The 14,772-nt window shown below is 54.6% G+C and overlaps 5 protein-coding genes across 5 annotated transcripts; 2 read left to right on the forward strand and 3 right to left on the reverse strand.

Moving 5' to 3' along the window:
* Positions 1-204: 204 nt before the first annotated feature.
* Positions 205-5,965, reverse strand: ASPZODRAFT_151408 (hypothetical protein; the record flags this gene model as incomplete). Its single annotated transcript, XM_022725734.1, has 2 exons — positions 205-3,536; positions 4,471-5,965. 2 exons carry the CDS (start codon positions 5,963-5,965, stop codon positions 205-207), a joined length of 4,827 nt encoding a protein of 1,608 aa, XP_022582514.1.
* A 670-nt stretch (positions 5,966-6,635) lies between these two features.
* Positions 6,636-7,718, reverse strand: ASPZODRAFT_64231 (hypothetical protein; the record flags this gene model as incomplete). Its single annotated transcript, XM_022729214.1, has 2 exons — positions 6,636-7,443; positions 7,501-7,718. The coding sequence occupies 2 exons, from the start codon at positions 7,716-7,718 to the stop codon at positions 6,636-6,638; spliced, it is 1,026 nt and encodes a 341-aa protein (XP_022582515.1).
* A 954-nt stretch (positions 7,719-8,672) lies between these two features.
* ASPZODRAFT_95133 (hypothetical protein) lies at positions 8,673-10,393 on the forward strand. Its single transcript, XM_022730495.1, has 4 exons — positions 8,673-9,075; positions 9,133-9,232; positions 9,287-9,470; positions 9,534-10,393. Exons 1-4 carry the CDS (start codon positions 8,799-8,801, stop codon positions 10,008-10,010), a joined length of 1,038 nt encoding a protein of 345 aa, XP_022582516.1. The 5' UTR covers positions 8,673-8,798; the 3' UTR covers positions 10,011-10,393.
* Positions 10,394-10,902: 509 nt separating this feature from the next.
* On the reverse strand, positions 10,903-11,531 carry ASPZODRAFT_1831890 (hypothetical protein). The gene has a single exon (XM_022727190.1). It carries the CDS (start codon positions 11,384-11,386, stop codon positions 11,051-11,053), a length of 336 nt encoding a protein of 111 aa, XP_022582517.1. The 5' UTR covers positions 11,387-11,531; the 3' UTR covers positions 10,903-11,050.
* A 34-nt stretch (positions 11,532-11,565) lies between these two features.
* On the forward strand, positions 11,566-13,975 carry ASPZODRAFT_24885 (hypothetical protein; the record flags this gene model as incomplete). The annotated part of the gene is made up of 3 exons (XM_022727977.1): positions 11,566-11,876; positions 11,943-13,448; positions 13,924-13,975. Exons 1-3 carry the CDS (start codon positions 11,677-11,679, stop codon positions 13,973-13,975), a joined length of 1,758 nt encoding a protein of 585 aa, XP_022582518.1. The 5' UTR covers positions 11,566-11,676.
* Between the last annotated feature and the right edge of the window lie 797 nt (positions 13,976-14,772).

Below are 14,772 nucleotides of genomic sequence, written 5' to 3' on the forward strand. Positions count from 1 at the left end.
TACACTACATTACAGAAAGACATAAAAACTATTGGAGATGAATGACGCCACGCAATGCTAACAAGAGGTATGATACAACAATCTGATGGCCAGGCCAAAAAGTAGACAATGTGCAAGATGAGAAGAATAGGTTAGGAGAATAGGTGAAGTTCAAGATCAACCAGATAATCAAAGTGAATAGGAGATTGATCAGCAAGGCACAAGTTACCGCCATGGAGGACGCTCGCCCAGCGAGCTCTCCCGCCCAGACCGCGCCTTGGGCAGGGGAAGCAGGCTCGTCCGTCGACTGCTGCCAGTCGTCGAATGGCCTAGCGCAGTCCCCGGGCGCGCACTGGGTTTGGTCGGGCTCAGAAGAAGACTAGGGTCGTTCTCCTTGGCCGCCATCTTGCTGCTGGCAGGGATGCCTGCAAAGCTCTGCCGGCTGCGAGGCACGTTCGCCATCCGGCCAGGTCCGGGCGTTGCAGTTGAGATGGACCGGATGCCCAGTTTGCTGTACGGCGGCGGATCCAGGAGAGATCGCGTCGGCGTGGCCGTAGGTGTGGGCGAGGCCGTCCGCGCAGGGCTTCGCGAGGTCAGCCGGCTCGAGACCCGGCTCGCGGCACGCACTGATGTCGCGGGACCCCCGGGTGCGGGCGAGGTCGATGGGTTCCGCTGGTGCATCGGCGAGCGAACTGGAAGTGTAGACGGCGGCCGCGAGAGGCGACTGGGCGCGGAGCTCTTGCGGAAGGCGGGCGGCGTGGGTAGCGACGACGACGGTCTGTAGATGTGGCCTACTTCCAGGTCGCCCGTATTCACGCTCCCGTTCCAGCGCGGTCGGTTGCTAGGCGGCTGCTGCGGCGTCGCCAGCGGCCGCACGGGTTTCTTAGCCATGGGCGTCGGCGTGACGGCAGATCGGGTCCGGGTGGCCGGCGGGGACTGGAGACCACCGGACGATGAAAACGGCACAGGAAGGGAAGTCTTGCGAATGGTCTTGGTCGTCGTCGCTGTCGCTGGCTGCGGGATGCCCGATAACCGCCGAACTTTAGCCAGAGCGGGGGTGCTACGCGTAGTGCTGCTCGCGGAGCTATCGCGCCGGCTGGAATTGCCCATCGGCGTAGCGGCGCCCTTTTTCATGCCGGTGCCAGCAGTCGACATGATAACGGACGAAGCCGGTGAGCTACCCGGGGTGTCAACAACGCTGCCCGCCGTGGCCGGACTGTCCATAGTGAGGATGCTTGAGATGGAATCACGCAGGTGATGGTGTGCATGGGTGTGTGGAGTGGCGGCGACAGCCGCAGCAGCGCAAGGCTTCACGAAATTGATCTCCTCAAGACTGGAATCCATGACCTTGATGCTGGCCTTGAGGGCATCGGTGCGTGACTGCATGTCAGCCAATAGGCTCAGGATCTCCCCGTTGACGGTCAACCGGTCGTTGATCCCCTTCTGGATGATGGCGATGACCCGTTCAATCGCCGGGACGTAGTGAACCTTCTTGGCCTCGTAGTTTTCGATACGCTTCGCCAGCGCGGCTTGGTTGTTCAGGTGCGCGCCACTTTCAAGCGACTCTTGAAGCTTGCCGATACTGCGCTCGACCGAGTCGAACATCTTCTGGGCCTGGCCACCCGCATTGCGGAAGACAAGGATCCAGCGGTCCTCGCCGAGCTCTTTGCGCAGCGCCTCGGCGTCGGTCTCGAGCGTCTTGTAGCTCTGTTCCAGCTGGCGGCGACGGTCCTCGAGCTCCTCGCACGCGCTGGGGAAGATGGCTTCCGCCCGCGACTGGAACATGCTCAGCCGCATGGGCAGGAAGTCTAGCGAGGCCCGCAGCGGCTGCATCCGCGCGAACAGCGCCATCAGGTTCGTGTAGTTGGAGTCATCCTGCGGCGTCTGGATCACCGGTGTGTCTGCCGCCGCCGCTGCCACGGGCGTGCCTATACTGTAACGCTTGGTGGAAGACGGGGTATGGTGATGATGGGAGGAGGGATGGTAGTGGGCCGGAGTCTCCTCAACGATCGTCTCCAGCTCGTTGATGTCCAGGCCGCCCGTGGGCTCTGGGTCGGCACTCATGGTCTGGTGACGTTTCTCCTCCATCTCGAAGATGAGGCCGCTGAGGTTGTCAACCTCCATGCCGACATCGCCCAACACGTTGGCCCACAGCTCCTCCCACTCCATGGCGAGCTCGACATGACCCTTGACCCCGCGAAGCTTGGCCTTGATCTGCGACCAGTTCTGCAGGATGGACTCCATCTGGATAACGATGGCGGTGAGGGCGTCAGGGCCGACTTGGCCAATGTCCGGCCGCAGCTGAACCTCCTCGATGGCCGTGACGTAGACATTGACCAGGCTCTCGAACTTGGTGATCGCCTTGTCGACTCCCTCTAGACCCTCTCGCCCGCCGGCAGCGGCCCATTCGACGTCATCCTCGGCATCCAGTCCGCTGAGCACGTCAGAAGCCTTCCTGATCCAGTACTGTATCTGTTCCGCGGCTCCCGTCAGCGCCTTGACAGCGGCAACCGCGTTAGCGATGGCCGCAATGCTGGCCGCCAGGGAGGTCGGCTGCGGAAGGGTGATGGACGTCAACTGGGAGAGCTGGTTACTGAAGGAGACACGGGAGAAGGAGTATATCGACTCGGTGCGGTGTAGACCCATTGGGTTGAAGTACGACGCCTGCGTCTGCGGTTGGGACAATGACCGCACCGAGGCGCTCGAGGGCAGCGGCGGAGTGTCCTTCGGAGGGGGCGGCGGAGGGTTTTCTGCATCCTGTGTGCTGCTCTGTATGTATTTTTCAAAATCTGTCTGTCCAGCTGTCTCTGATTGAGTTTCAGGTTCGAGTTCCGGCTGTGGTTCCGTTGTCACTGGTTCCGGCGGCACCGGGGGCATCTCGACCACCAACATTTCTGGTTCAGGATCGGGATCCACGGTACAGGCGTCTTCTTCTTCTTCTTCTTCTTGTTGTTGTTTTTCCTCCTCCCCTTCCTCCTCCTCTTGTTCTTCTGTATCTAGATCAACCTCCAGCTCAGGTCCCAAGTCCGGCACTTCGAGATATTCAACACCACCGCCTGTTGTCTCGTCCGGCCCCTGCTGCTGGCCAGTGACCCTGTTCCACGCCTTTCCACGTTTCTGGACCTTGATCGAGAGATTCTGATGGGCGCTGTCGATCTCGTTTATGTGTTCCTGTGGGATCCGACCCACGTTGTTGATGGCGCGGACAGGGAAGGTCGAGGGCTTGTTGCTGCCGTCGAGCAATTTCACCCGGGCAGCCAGGCCCGGCGAGAGTCGACGTAGGATGGAGGGGAAGACAACGAGGTTTTTATTGTTCGCACTGGTATTGTTGCTAGACTCCGCAGCGGTGTTGCTGTCAAGCTCCCAGTCGTCGTCCGTCAGGCTGCTGGCCGTACTGCGCAGCGACGACTTGGACTGGACACGACGCGGCAGGAGAACGCCCGGGCTGGAGATCGAGACGGTCGGCGGCGAGGACAGCAGCTGCGGCGTCGTCGAGATCGAGAGTGAGGTCGATGTCACTGGCGACGGAGACGCTGAGGGCAACGACGCGTCGGAGGCTGCGGTCGCAGTGGGTGCCGAACCGGTGAATATGGCACGCATCGATGGAATGTATCCCTGTCAAACTGATCACTGTTTATCTTCTCCTGCTTTCTCTCCTCCCTCATTCCTCTTTCTCCTGGACTTGTCCGTTCTCTCTCCCCCCTCTCTCTATTCTTTCCACTCTCTTCCTCCTTCACCGTCTTTCCCTCTGTTGTCCCCACGCTAGTCTCCGTCTCTCACCTTCTGGCTCTCTCCTTTTCGGCTTATTGTTATTTTTTTTTTTGAACCAGTCACTTAACAAGCGACTACATGGCTTGAGATCCCAGACAAATAGCTCGACATAGGCGGCGGTGCAAGAGGTGGTGGTGTTTAACAGTTGCTGGTGGTGGTCAGGGAATAGAAAAGGTGGCCGTCGGGCAGGAAAGTCGTGGCTGGATCTCCTTAGTTGTAGTTCTCCGTAGGCGGGATCGACCGCCCCTGCGGACCCTGTCTCAGGGGGGGGGATGGATAGTAGAAAGTGAGGGTATTATTTTATTTATTGTGGGTGTTCATTGTGAGGTTTATTGTGAGTTTTTTATTCTGTCTTTGAGTCTACTGGTCATTGATGTAGTGGTATATGCAAGATTTTAATTACATTTAAGTGGTTGTGTATGTAGTATATAGCCCATAGATGAATAGCTAGACAAGCTAAAGCCAGAGGAGAGACAGACGGACAGACAGACAAAGCTGGGAGTGGGCATGAAGGGGGTATCTCAGTGATAAAGGACAAATCGACTACGGCACCCACCGGCAGGGAGGCTGTTTCAGAGGACAGGAGATGCTTTCTCAGAGGGAGAGGGGTGAGAGAGGCTCATGGAAAAAAAGAGAGGATGGTGAGAGATCACCTTTTTGGAAGCTGGTCTAGAGCAGCAGCATCGGCAGCGAAGATCTCCGTGGGCGAGGTTCCAGAACGTGTCCCCGGACGCAGCTCACGCCAGTCGCGGACGAGCTCCTCGCGGACGGCGCGGCACCAGGTCAGCAGGGCGGCATCGAAGCGGCGCCAGGCCTCGTCGCTGGCGCCGTAGACGACGCCCATGACATCCATGTCCAGCTTGGTCTCCCAGCGGATCTCGGACGCCTTGAGCCAGAAGCGCAGGTTGTCGGCGCAGCGGTACGGCTTGGCCACGTCGGTGTGGAACGTTTTGATCTCGCCAAACGGCCGCTTCGACTTCTTCACCGCGATATTGTGCATTCGGACCAGATCTCGCCCGTCACGCAGCCGCTCCAGTAAGGTGGTAGGTACGGGCCGCCCCTCGACGGGTTCCCAGGCGGGCAGCGGGGGTTGGTCAGGTTCGAGCAAGCTGCTCAGGAAGCTGGCTTCGCGTTCCAGTTCGCGGCCCTCCCACTCGTCCGTCGCCCACACCCAGCTCTCGCGCTCGCGCACCTCGTCCTCCTCCAGCTGGGCGTCGCGGGCCAACAGGCCGCGGACGTCCGCCATCCAGCCCGTGATCGCGTCGTGCTCGTCCGCCCTCATCCCCGATGTAAAACCGCGAGCCGCCCACCGTTTGAGAACCTCAAGCACATTGAACAGTTCCTGCCGGATGTCTCGCTCGCTCTTGATCAGTGCTAATCGGTCGGGCCGCTCGTGGGCCGTGTAGTAGATCCGCGCTGCCCGGATGGCCAGCGTCACCACGTCCAGAATCTTCATCCCCTGGATCTCCTGCCACCCTTGCGGGGTGCTGGCAGCGGCAGCCGCCGCCACCGCCGCGGACTGCCGTAAGGCGTCCTCCTCCGTCTCGGGCAGGTCGTCTGGCGACAGACTGATCCGCGGCGGCTTCAGGTCCGGAGACGGACCCGTCCGCCCATCCATCTCTTCCAGTTCTGTCTCGGCCCGTCTGAGAGCCGTCAGCAGGTCGCGGCGCAGCGACCGTAGATCCGGCGGCGGCGGGATATAGTGTGTCTTGATGCTGTACGTACTCACGGTCGGCGGCAGCATCACCTCGTACCCGTCCGAGTCACAGTCCGGCTCCAGCCCACCCTCGTCCGTCGGACTCTCCACCAGAAGCTCGCCATTATCCTCGCCGTCTTCTTCGATGAACCGTGAGTTCGGCGTCAGCAGCAATCGAGGCACATTCTCCGCCTTTGGGCTCTTCTTGTATTCTCTTGCATGTCCGCCCTTCCCATCCAGAAGACCCGTGCGGGCAAAATAGTACTGCAGATGAGCGATACTGCCCAGGCTCATCACACTCTCGCGGTTTTTCGCCGACTCGGCAAACTCAGCACCCTGCGGACGAATGTACCCGCGGCGGCGTCCCGAAATCGACACCGACGAACGGGCGTCGGCGCTGGTGGCCGACGAAATCGACAACGACGAGATGGACGAGAAAGTTCGGTCGGGGGAGGGGCAGGAGGAAATGGCGGGCGTGGGGGAGACCGACGGCGAGGGCGACGAGGGTCGGTCGTCCATGATGGGATGAATTGTGTGTGGTGTAGATCGATCAACGCTCGCAGAGGACCATCTGGAAATTATTGCCAGAGTCTGTTCGTCGGCTCGTCTTGTCTTGTCTCGCCTCGTCTCGTCTCGTTCTCGTCTCGCCAGATCGTCTGCAAGGAGAAAGGGGGGCGTTAGTTGGTTTAGTCAATTAATTAGGCCTTGCCCGTTTGTTTCGTCTCTTTCTCCTCTCGCCAGGGGGCGCCCACTCAGGGCGGGGCCAGGCCTTGCAACGGCGTCAAGCCATCTCGTCGAATGGCTGAGGTGAGGCTCGGGCGGTGGCGATCCTCGTGCTGGAGACACGAGAAGTTCAACTGCCTGAGAAGATGGAACTCTCCTTGTTGATTGTGAGTCTGACGGTTGATGTTGATGGTTTGTTGTTCCCAGATGCGGTTTAGTGGCTCGCGTCCCACGATTTCTCTCTGACTTCTTGACCGCCACTTGGAGTTTTGGGTTGATTTCGACGACGCCGACGAACTGGTTGACCAAGAGTCCTATTCTTGAGATAAGTGATTGAACTATGATCGAACGGGATACTGACAGCTATAAGGAAGATTTGTAGGAATCAAGGAGCCCTTCCGATGGCTACCAGAGAGGAGAAGTCGTCTAGTATACAGGTCTAAAGAAATCTACAGAAATCCCAGTCTCACATAACGTCCTTGCGTTCCCAGCCCGTCGGTTTGAGCACATCAATAGCCTTGGTAGGGTGCAGCTTGCTCGGATCTTTATACTTGGAGGCGTAGGGGTTGGGATCCTGCGCCTGGTCCAGGTTGCTGAGCGTGTGGTTGACCTCGCGGTGCTTGGCCTCGTCGGCGCGGATGTACAGCAGTAGGTCGCGCATGGAGCGTTGGCCCTCGGGCATCTGCCAGTAGGTGATGGCGATCTGGGGCGCCTCCAGGGTCTCCCACTCGGGCAGTCGGCCGGCCTCGAGCTCGTTGATGGCCCGCGTGTAGGTGATGACCGCCTCTTCCTCCAAGTAGCCGACAAACCGGTGGCAGATGCGAGGGGAGAACAGGTATGAGAAGAAGAAGGCGTTGAAGAAGACCCCCTGCGCGCCCAGCACCGACAGCCGCATGAACCACCCGGGCTCCGCCAGCTTGAGGAAGGTTAGCAGGTGCATCCGCTCGTTGTACGCCTCCTCCAGCAGTGTCTCGATCCACCCGTTGTCGCGTCGCATCTTTCGCAGGCTGCGCAGGTGCCGCAGCATCCCGCCCACCATTCCTGGCACCCCCGCGATGCTCTCCAGGAAGATGAAGCGCGTCAGCCACTTCTTCTCCGTCATGGCGAACCGGGGCGTCAGTGCCGCCTCCGTACCCTCCGGGGGATGTCGGTACCCCGTCACCGTGTCCATGCCCCAGCGCAGCATCCGCACCGTGCCCAACGCGATCCAGTCGGCCCAGTTCTTCGCCTGTCGGTGGGCTATGGTCACGTCTCGCATCTGCTGCTCGGTGTATCTGATTCTTAGCCATGTTCAACCACTACTTCTCTTTCTTTTGCAGAGAGCCACTTACATTGGGTGAACCCATGAGGAGTCCGTCTCCTTGATCCGAGGCGTCTCTGGTGGAGGGAAAAACTCCTTTATCTTGGTTTGCTGCGGCGTCGACGTGATGTACCGCTTCATAGTCTTGCTATGAAGCGGCAGCCGCAGCTCTGCAGTGCCCAGGGCTGCGGCACTGGTGTATATCCTTACGCAGCGCAGGCATGGTGTCGATCTTAATGTGACATTCATGGTTTGATTGATTGATCTAGTCTGACCTGAGATTTGGCAAGTCTCACGAGAAGATGCACAGTATTTATACTCTGCTTGGGTGAGTGTCCACCCGGATCAAACCGCCGGAGTTTATACTTCGACAGTACCTGCAGCCAATTCTCCACGGACGACGACCAGAAGAATGTCACTCAAGGTAACCCAACCACAGGCTTCTAATTGGAAATCACCCCGCAGTCGAATAATACTAGGCAGGGCTCAGACAACTGCTAAAGATGCTTTATCCTAAACGGAATTGCTTCTATCAGCAAGTATGACGTCAGTCGAGGTGAATCCTCCCCTCCGACAAGATCCGAATACGTCCCCCTTGCATTCTATCCATTCTACGGTTCTGAAGCAGAATTTTCTACCCGTGTTCTTCTGCTTCTATCAAAGTTCCAATTTTCCATCTGTCCTTGAGTCATTGCGGCGGTTTTCGGGAATTCCAGGAGCCAGTCACCTGCCACGAGAATGAGCCGGAGGCCGTCAATAGATCAATAGAGTCATCAAACTATGCATATTATATTAGCTAAGCAATGTTGTAGTTTCTAGAATTAGAGAGTCAGTATGATTTCACTAGTTAGAGTAAATATTAAGTCATTGGTATATTGAAAATGTATACGTGAATAGTGTATATATCTTTCCATGATTTAAATAACCTGCAATAACTATATTGCCTCCTGTGGATTATCCAATTGTTAGCCAAATCTTTTAATCTATATAATAGGGGAGTGTTAAGGCATAATAGAATAATAGTAAAATAAGGCCGAAGAAAAGAAGGAGAGGAAGGAAAGAATGCTATGTGACTGTTGATTATTGCAGCCTTACAAATAAGGCAATGAAATCAGGCAGGCAAAGGGTGACGCCTTACAAACATGGCCATATAACGTGGGGGAGGGTGACCTCCTTCATTCTCTTATCATTATTCCAAGAAGATGCGAACAAAAGCGAGTCAGAACCCCCACTGTGTTTCGAGAAGTGCAGGGGACGTGGAATAACATATAAATTGAAGATGCCTTCTTTCTCTACTTCCTGTTTTTCTTCACGTTCACTCTCGCCATCATGATGAAAGCCGTGCAGGTCCAAGAGTTCAACGCTCCCTACCATGTCTCGGAGGTGCCCAAACCAGTACCCCAGCCTCACCAGGTGCTTGTCCGCATCAAGGCCGGTGGGTTCTGCCATACGGACCTCATGGCGTTGAACCACGAGTTCAAGGACACGAGGCTGCCGTTTATTGCGTCTCATGAGCCTGCGGGGATCATCGAGGCAGTGGGCGATCAAGTCACGGAGTTCAAGGTCGGGGACCGAGTGGGCACAATCAACATGGATACGTCGTGTGGTATGTGATATTAAAAATATTGAAATTGAAACGTGTCTATTCTTATTGATGTTCTAGGAAAATGTCCTGATTGCAAGGCTGGGATACCTGTTTACTGCGAAGGTAATCTAATGAAAGGGATTACTGCCGACGGGGCCTGGGCAGAATACATGGTTTCGTATGACTTCCTTGCCTTGAGTAACGGTGATGTACAGTCACTGATGGAAACCAGGGATGCCCGGTTTACGGTCAAGCTTCCTGATGAGATGGACTTCAAGACTGCCGCCCCCCTGATGTGTGCCGGAATCACCATTTACCGGGGCATTGTGCAGGCCAGGGTGCCCAAGGGAGGCTCCATTGGTATTGTTGGAATCGGGGGGTTGGGACATATCGGTACGCAGGTTGCCAAATGCATGGTATGAGACATACACACACACGCACACACTCTCTCTCTTGGATGGACTGTTCAAGATTTATAGGGCTATAAAGTCGCAGCTGTGGACGTGAAGCAGTCAGCATTAGACACAGTCAATGCATATGAGTACCGCCCAGATGTCTGTCTTCTGGCCACCGACCCCGTGGAGAAATCCCTGGAGCAGATCGCAACCACCATCGGAGGCGAGTACCCTGGTTTGGACGCGACGATCCTGGCGACAGACCACCCGGCCGCGCTGAAGCTGTCGATCGATCTGACCCGCAAGCACGGCACGCTCGTCCTGCTGGGCCAGCCTGAGGCGGGATTCCAGATCCCCTTCCACACGTTTGTCTTCAAAGACCTCACCTTGATCGGCTCCTTGATTGCAGACATAGATCAGGCAAAGGAGCTGCTCGACATGTTCACCAAGTACAAGCTGCAGGTTGCCGTCAAGGAGTGGAAGCTCGAAGAGGCTGAGCAGCTGCGCCAGGAGTATCTGGCGGGCGGGTCCATCGGCAAGAATGTCATTGTTTTTGACTAGCCGGGGAGCGCAGATATATATGGAGAAATATGTTGCAACTGAATGAGATGTATCCAAGCCTCCTGTTTCATGTAAAAGTTAGTGGATGCCTTGATGCCTTGACGCCTAAGGCTTATATCATGCCCGAGGAAGCCTCCTCGATGATACAAGGCGAGAAAGCAAAGTCAAGTCAAGAGCGTTTTCTCTACTCTCCTCTCATGATAATGAAAGGTCAGTTCATTAAGGACTCAGGTGGAGATGACGTCTTGTTCGAGAAGCCGAGATGCGATCTGGGCGGGTTCGGTTTCATCCTGGTTTCAAGGACTTTAGGTGGTTTTATGCTTATTGCTGTATACCCTGTTTGAAGTATATGATGACTAGTTAACTAACCTCAATAAAAGTACCATTATTATTGAAGGAGTTGGATGTACTGTCTACCTTTCTAGATATATGACTGTAGGTTGTGGTAATATACAAATATAGCTTGTACGTACTCCGTATACTAGAGTATAGTATAGCTAGTATTAGATTACTTAATATAATCCTTTAGCTTAATCTATAATAAGTAACTTTACGATTAGGCGCCTATTTTATTCAGGGTCTTCCTGTAGGAGTGATTACTCAGTATAACTATTCATACTATATGGAGTACTGACGCTTCATAGAAGAGCCATCCTCCATGGTTATAAAAGGATAGTAGAGTTATGTAAACTACCTAATCAATAAATTATATTGACCAAGTATTATTTTGATCATTCTTCTACCTTTCCTCTTCCATCACGGCATTGAAGAGTACCCCTGTAGTCCGAGGTGTCTCATGCATATAGCCGGCGTGATCCTAGCATGGACCCTGGGTTTACAGTTGATTAACGCCATTGACAGGGGTATGGAATCTCTACAACCTGTCTGCGGGGCATGGTATAGATTTTAATAACTGACTTGTGGATAGACTATTGTAGTTAGTGATTACCTAGTCTTGTAGTCAAATGCTGGTAACTAGATTGAGAGAAGCACGGTCGTTTCAGCGGCCATCCTCCTCATTATCGCCATAATCTAGCCATTCAAAAGGGAACCAAGACCAGAATATTGAGAAATAGAACTACTCGTACGTCAGTGCCTCTCTTTGCATGAAAAATCCTCTGGCTATACCGCACAAGATCAGGAATTTCCCTTTCAGTCAAGGAGATGAAGAACCACATCCACAGAAGCGAATGTAACCGTTGACCATCTGACTCTAAGATGTCTCCAGAAATGAAACGGAGTCGGTTCGGCAGATTCTCCGACTCCAACAATCGTGGTCCCTTTGGGCGGGGGGGAGGGGGGGAAATGCGAAACCCTGACGCTTGCTCGCTTTCTTCCTCATGAAACGCTTTCAGTGTCAACAGACGCATGTTCATTTCGGTCGACGGTCCGTGGACCCGTGTTGCAAGCTATACTGGGTGGGACTGTCATCCGGCCTTCCAATAACTTGCAGGATGAGGCTGTCAAGGGGACCAAGAAGAAGAAAGGGAACGGGTATAAAAGGAAGCAGAATCGCCTGTCTTGATCAGTTGTCTCAAACACGACCAGATTCAAGCTCAATCATCAGAATCTGACCTGGAGTCAGATTCTCGTTCAATTCAATTCTTTCATTCTTTTATACTTCTCCTTTTCTTCTTTTCATTCTCTCCTTCTTCCCCTTTGCAAAATGCTCAAAATCAACAGCATCTGGATGCTGCCCGCCTTCTGGGCCTTTGTTCGCGCCCAGCAGGTCGGTACCTATACTTCAGAGGTTCATCCGACCTTGACCTGGACTTCCTACTCCAGCGCTAGTGCCTATGCGACCCAGACCGGTTCTGTGGTCATCGATGCCAACTGGAGATGGACCCATGATGTTGACTCGTCGACGTAAGTTCCCGTTCTCCCTGTTGGATAGTCAGCCTCGGTTGATCTGATATGTGTTTGTCTCCACAGAAACTGCTACACCGGCAATGAATGGGATACGACTCTCTGCCCTGACGATGTCACCTGTGCGGCCAACTGCGCCCTGGATGGTGCAGATTATGAAGGAACGTACGGCGTGACCACCTCTGGGAGTGAGGTCAAGCTGGACTTTGTGACCGGGTCGAATGTCGGCTCGCGTCTCTATCTGATGGAGAACGACGACACCTACCAGGTCTTCAAGCTGCTCAACCGGGAGTTCACCTTTGACGTCGACGTCAGCGAGCTTCCATGCGGTCTCAACGGGGCTCTCTACTTCGTCACCATGGACTCCGACGGCGGCATGGCTCGCTTCCCCAACAACACAGCGGGAGCCAAGTACGGCACTGGATACTGTGATGCGCAATGCCCGCGTGACCTGAAGTTCATTGACGGCCAGGGTAACAGTGAGGGTTGGGTGCCCTCGTCTAACAACGACAACACGGGTGTGGGAGACCATGGTTCCTGCTGCGTCGAGATGGATGTCTGGGAGGCCAACAGCATCTCCACTGCTCTGACACCGCACTCCTGCGATACCGCGACCCAGACTCTGTGCGAGGGCGATGACTGTGGTGGCACGTACAGCTCCGACCGGTACGGCGGCACTTGCGATCCGGATGGATGCGACTTCAACCCCTACCGTCTTGGAAACTTGAGCTACTACGGGCCCGGTGAGACTGTCGACACCAACTCTGTCTTCACTGTTGTGACGCAGTTCATCACCGATGACGGCACCGACACGGGCACTCTGTCAGAGATCAAGCGGTACTATGTTCAGAACGATGTGGTGATCTCCCAGGCGACGACCTCGGCCACTGGTGTGTCGGGCTATGACTCCATCACGGCCGACTTCTGCACGGCGGAGAAGACGGCGTTTGGCGACACGAACGTGTGGAGTACCCATGGAGGATTCACCTCTATGACTGAGGCCATGACCAATGGCATGGTGCTGGTCTTCAGTCTCTGGGACGACTATTACGCCGACATGCTCTGGCTGGACAGCAACTACCCGACTAACGAGTCTGCCTCGGACCCGGGCGTTGCTCGCGGTACTTGCTCGACCAGCTCCGGCGTCCCGGCCACTGTCGAGGCGAACAACGGCACCGCATATGTCACCTACTCCAATGTCAAATTCGGTCCCATTGGTTCCACCTTCTCCGGGGGCACGGGCACCACCACCGATGTCGATACTGGCAGCGGTAGCAGCGGTAGCAGCAGCAGCTCTATTTCCACCTTGGTGACCACCACCAGAGCTGCGTCCACATCCTCCACGTCCACGTCCACGTCCACGTCCACTTCCACGTCCACGTCTACCTCCATCACCACTTCCGTCTCGAGCCAGACCACCACCACCGCTGTCGCCGTGACTACCACATCTTCCGGATCCACCGCTGTGGCGTCTCAATACGGCCAGTGCGGCGGCGACAACTGGACTGGAGCAACAGAGTGTGCCAGTGGATATACCTGCACCTACCAGAACCCCTACTACTCTCAGTGTTTGTAGGTGTACTGGGGACTGAGAGGGCGAGTCCATGAGTCATAGCAGCTTTATTAAAAAGAAAAAAAAATATCAACACGAGAAGGGGTGTAAGAACTTGCAATGTCCTATCTCTGCTGTTTTTTTTTTCTCTTCTTCCTTTTCAATTCTTCTTACCGAATCTTATCAATTGTGAAGATTATTTGATCTGGCTTTTTACGCATATTGCAGATGACGCGCAGACGTAGCAGGCTAGTCTATCAACGAGGGCATGAAATGAGATTATCGTTTTGTTATGTTGGTAGAAGTTCCCTTTAGAGAATAGATGTCAGTGGACGAAAATCAGATAGACGTAAGCTAAACGACCAGGCAAGGAGAGAAGATGGATAGCAGGCAGTAAGATGTAGACTTGACACTGTACTAAAGCCTTGGAGTCATGGTTGAGCGAGAAGACTCCTATTAAACCCTGTGGAAAGAGAATATGCTCACAAAATACAGGGCCAGAAAGATTGTCGAGACGAGGGTGAAGACCAATATCGTCTTCCTGTGATCTTCCTGGATCTCTAGCCTGTTAACCCGACCAATTCACGATAGAGCTTTAGCCTTTCCTCCATCTCTTGGAAGAGGCAGCTCATCGGATGAAGCGCAGAGTTGTAAGGATGGCGAGACACCACAAATGTTTCAAAAAAGACCTTATTGTACTGCATATAGAGCACAGCATGTCAGCATATCTATTTTCTGCCTTATTCTGTCAATGGATACGTACAGCCATTTGATATTCCGACCTCCCTTGCCGTGTCGTGGTCGACAGGACTAAAACCGTGCTCTTTCCCGTCGGCGAGCGCTCGTGGGACACCCCTCTGACAGAAAACAGAGATAACCCTATGCTAACTCTTACCTGAGTCTCCTGAATTAATTCACGCCTATCCTCCAAGTTTCCAGACCAAGGTTTGCCTATCGTCGTCGTCGTTGCCAGAGACAAGCAAGCCTCTCTAGACAATCCGAGGTCTGTCGGGAGTCACTTTGCCTTTCTGTTTCCCCATTGTGTGTTGTGAGCTTCACGATCCATTGGGCTTGAGACATAGTCGATTGAAGCAGGCTTCGAGGCCATAACGGTGAGGCGGTCGCCCGGTTGGTTGTTTTGTTGTTGACGACGAAGTGAAGATGGGCTGGAGGGGTGGCACACGTGAGATGTCAGGTGACAGCAGATGGTAAATATATCAGAGACCATCGAATTCAGGGCAAGGAGAGACGCAGGCAATTTATTGCCCAATATGAGTTGACGGGGAATCACGAGTCATGTTCGCTTCAACGGGCCCTCTTGGAGTTGCTCCTACTCTTGGATGT

This window comes from Penicilliopsis zonata (assembly GCF_001890105.1).
Source record: "Penicilliopsis zonata CBS 506.65 unplaced genomic scaffold ASPZOscaffold_5, whole genome shotgun sequence".
Lineage (NCBI taxonomy): Eukaryota > Fungi > Ascomycota > Eurotiomycetes > Eurotiales > Aspergillaceae > Penicilliopsis > Penicilliopsis zonata.

Bases quoted from the DNA above. Each gene is read 5' to 3' on its own strand.
- ASPZODRAFT_95133 (XM_022730495.1), top strand. From the start codon at position 8,799: ATGATGAAAGCCGTGCAGGTCCAAGAGTTCAACGCTCCCTACCATGTC. The intron at 9,233-9,286 runs GTATGACTTCCT...GATGGAAACCAG, and splicing joins TGGGCAGAATACATGGTTTC to GGATGCCCGGTTTACGGTCA. The intron at 9,471-9,533 runs GTATGAGACATA...CAAGATTTATAG, and splicing joins CGCAGGTTGCCAAATGCATG to GGCTATAAAGTCGCAGCTGT.
- ASPZODRAFT_1831890 (XM_022727190.1), bottom strand. From the start codon at position 11,386: ATGAACATGCGTCTGTTGACACTGAAAGCGTTTCATGAGGAAGAAAGC.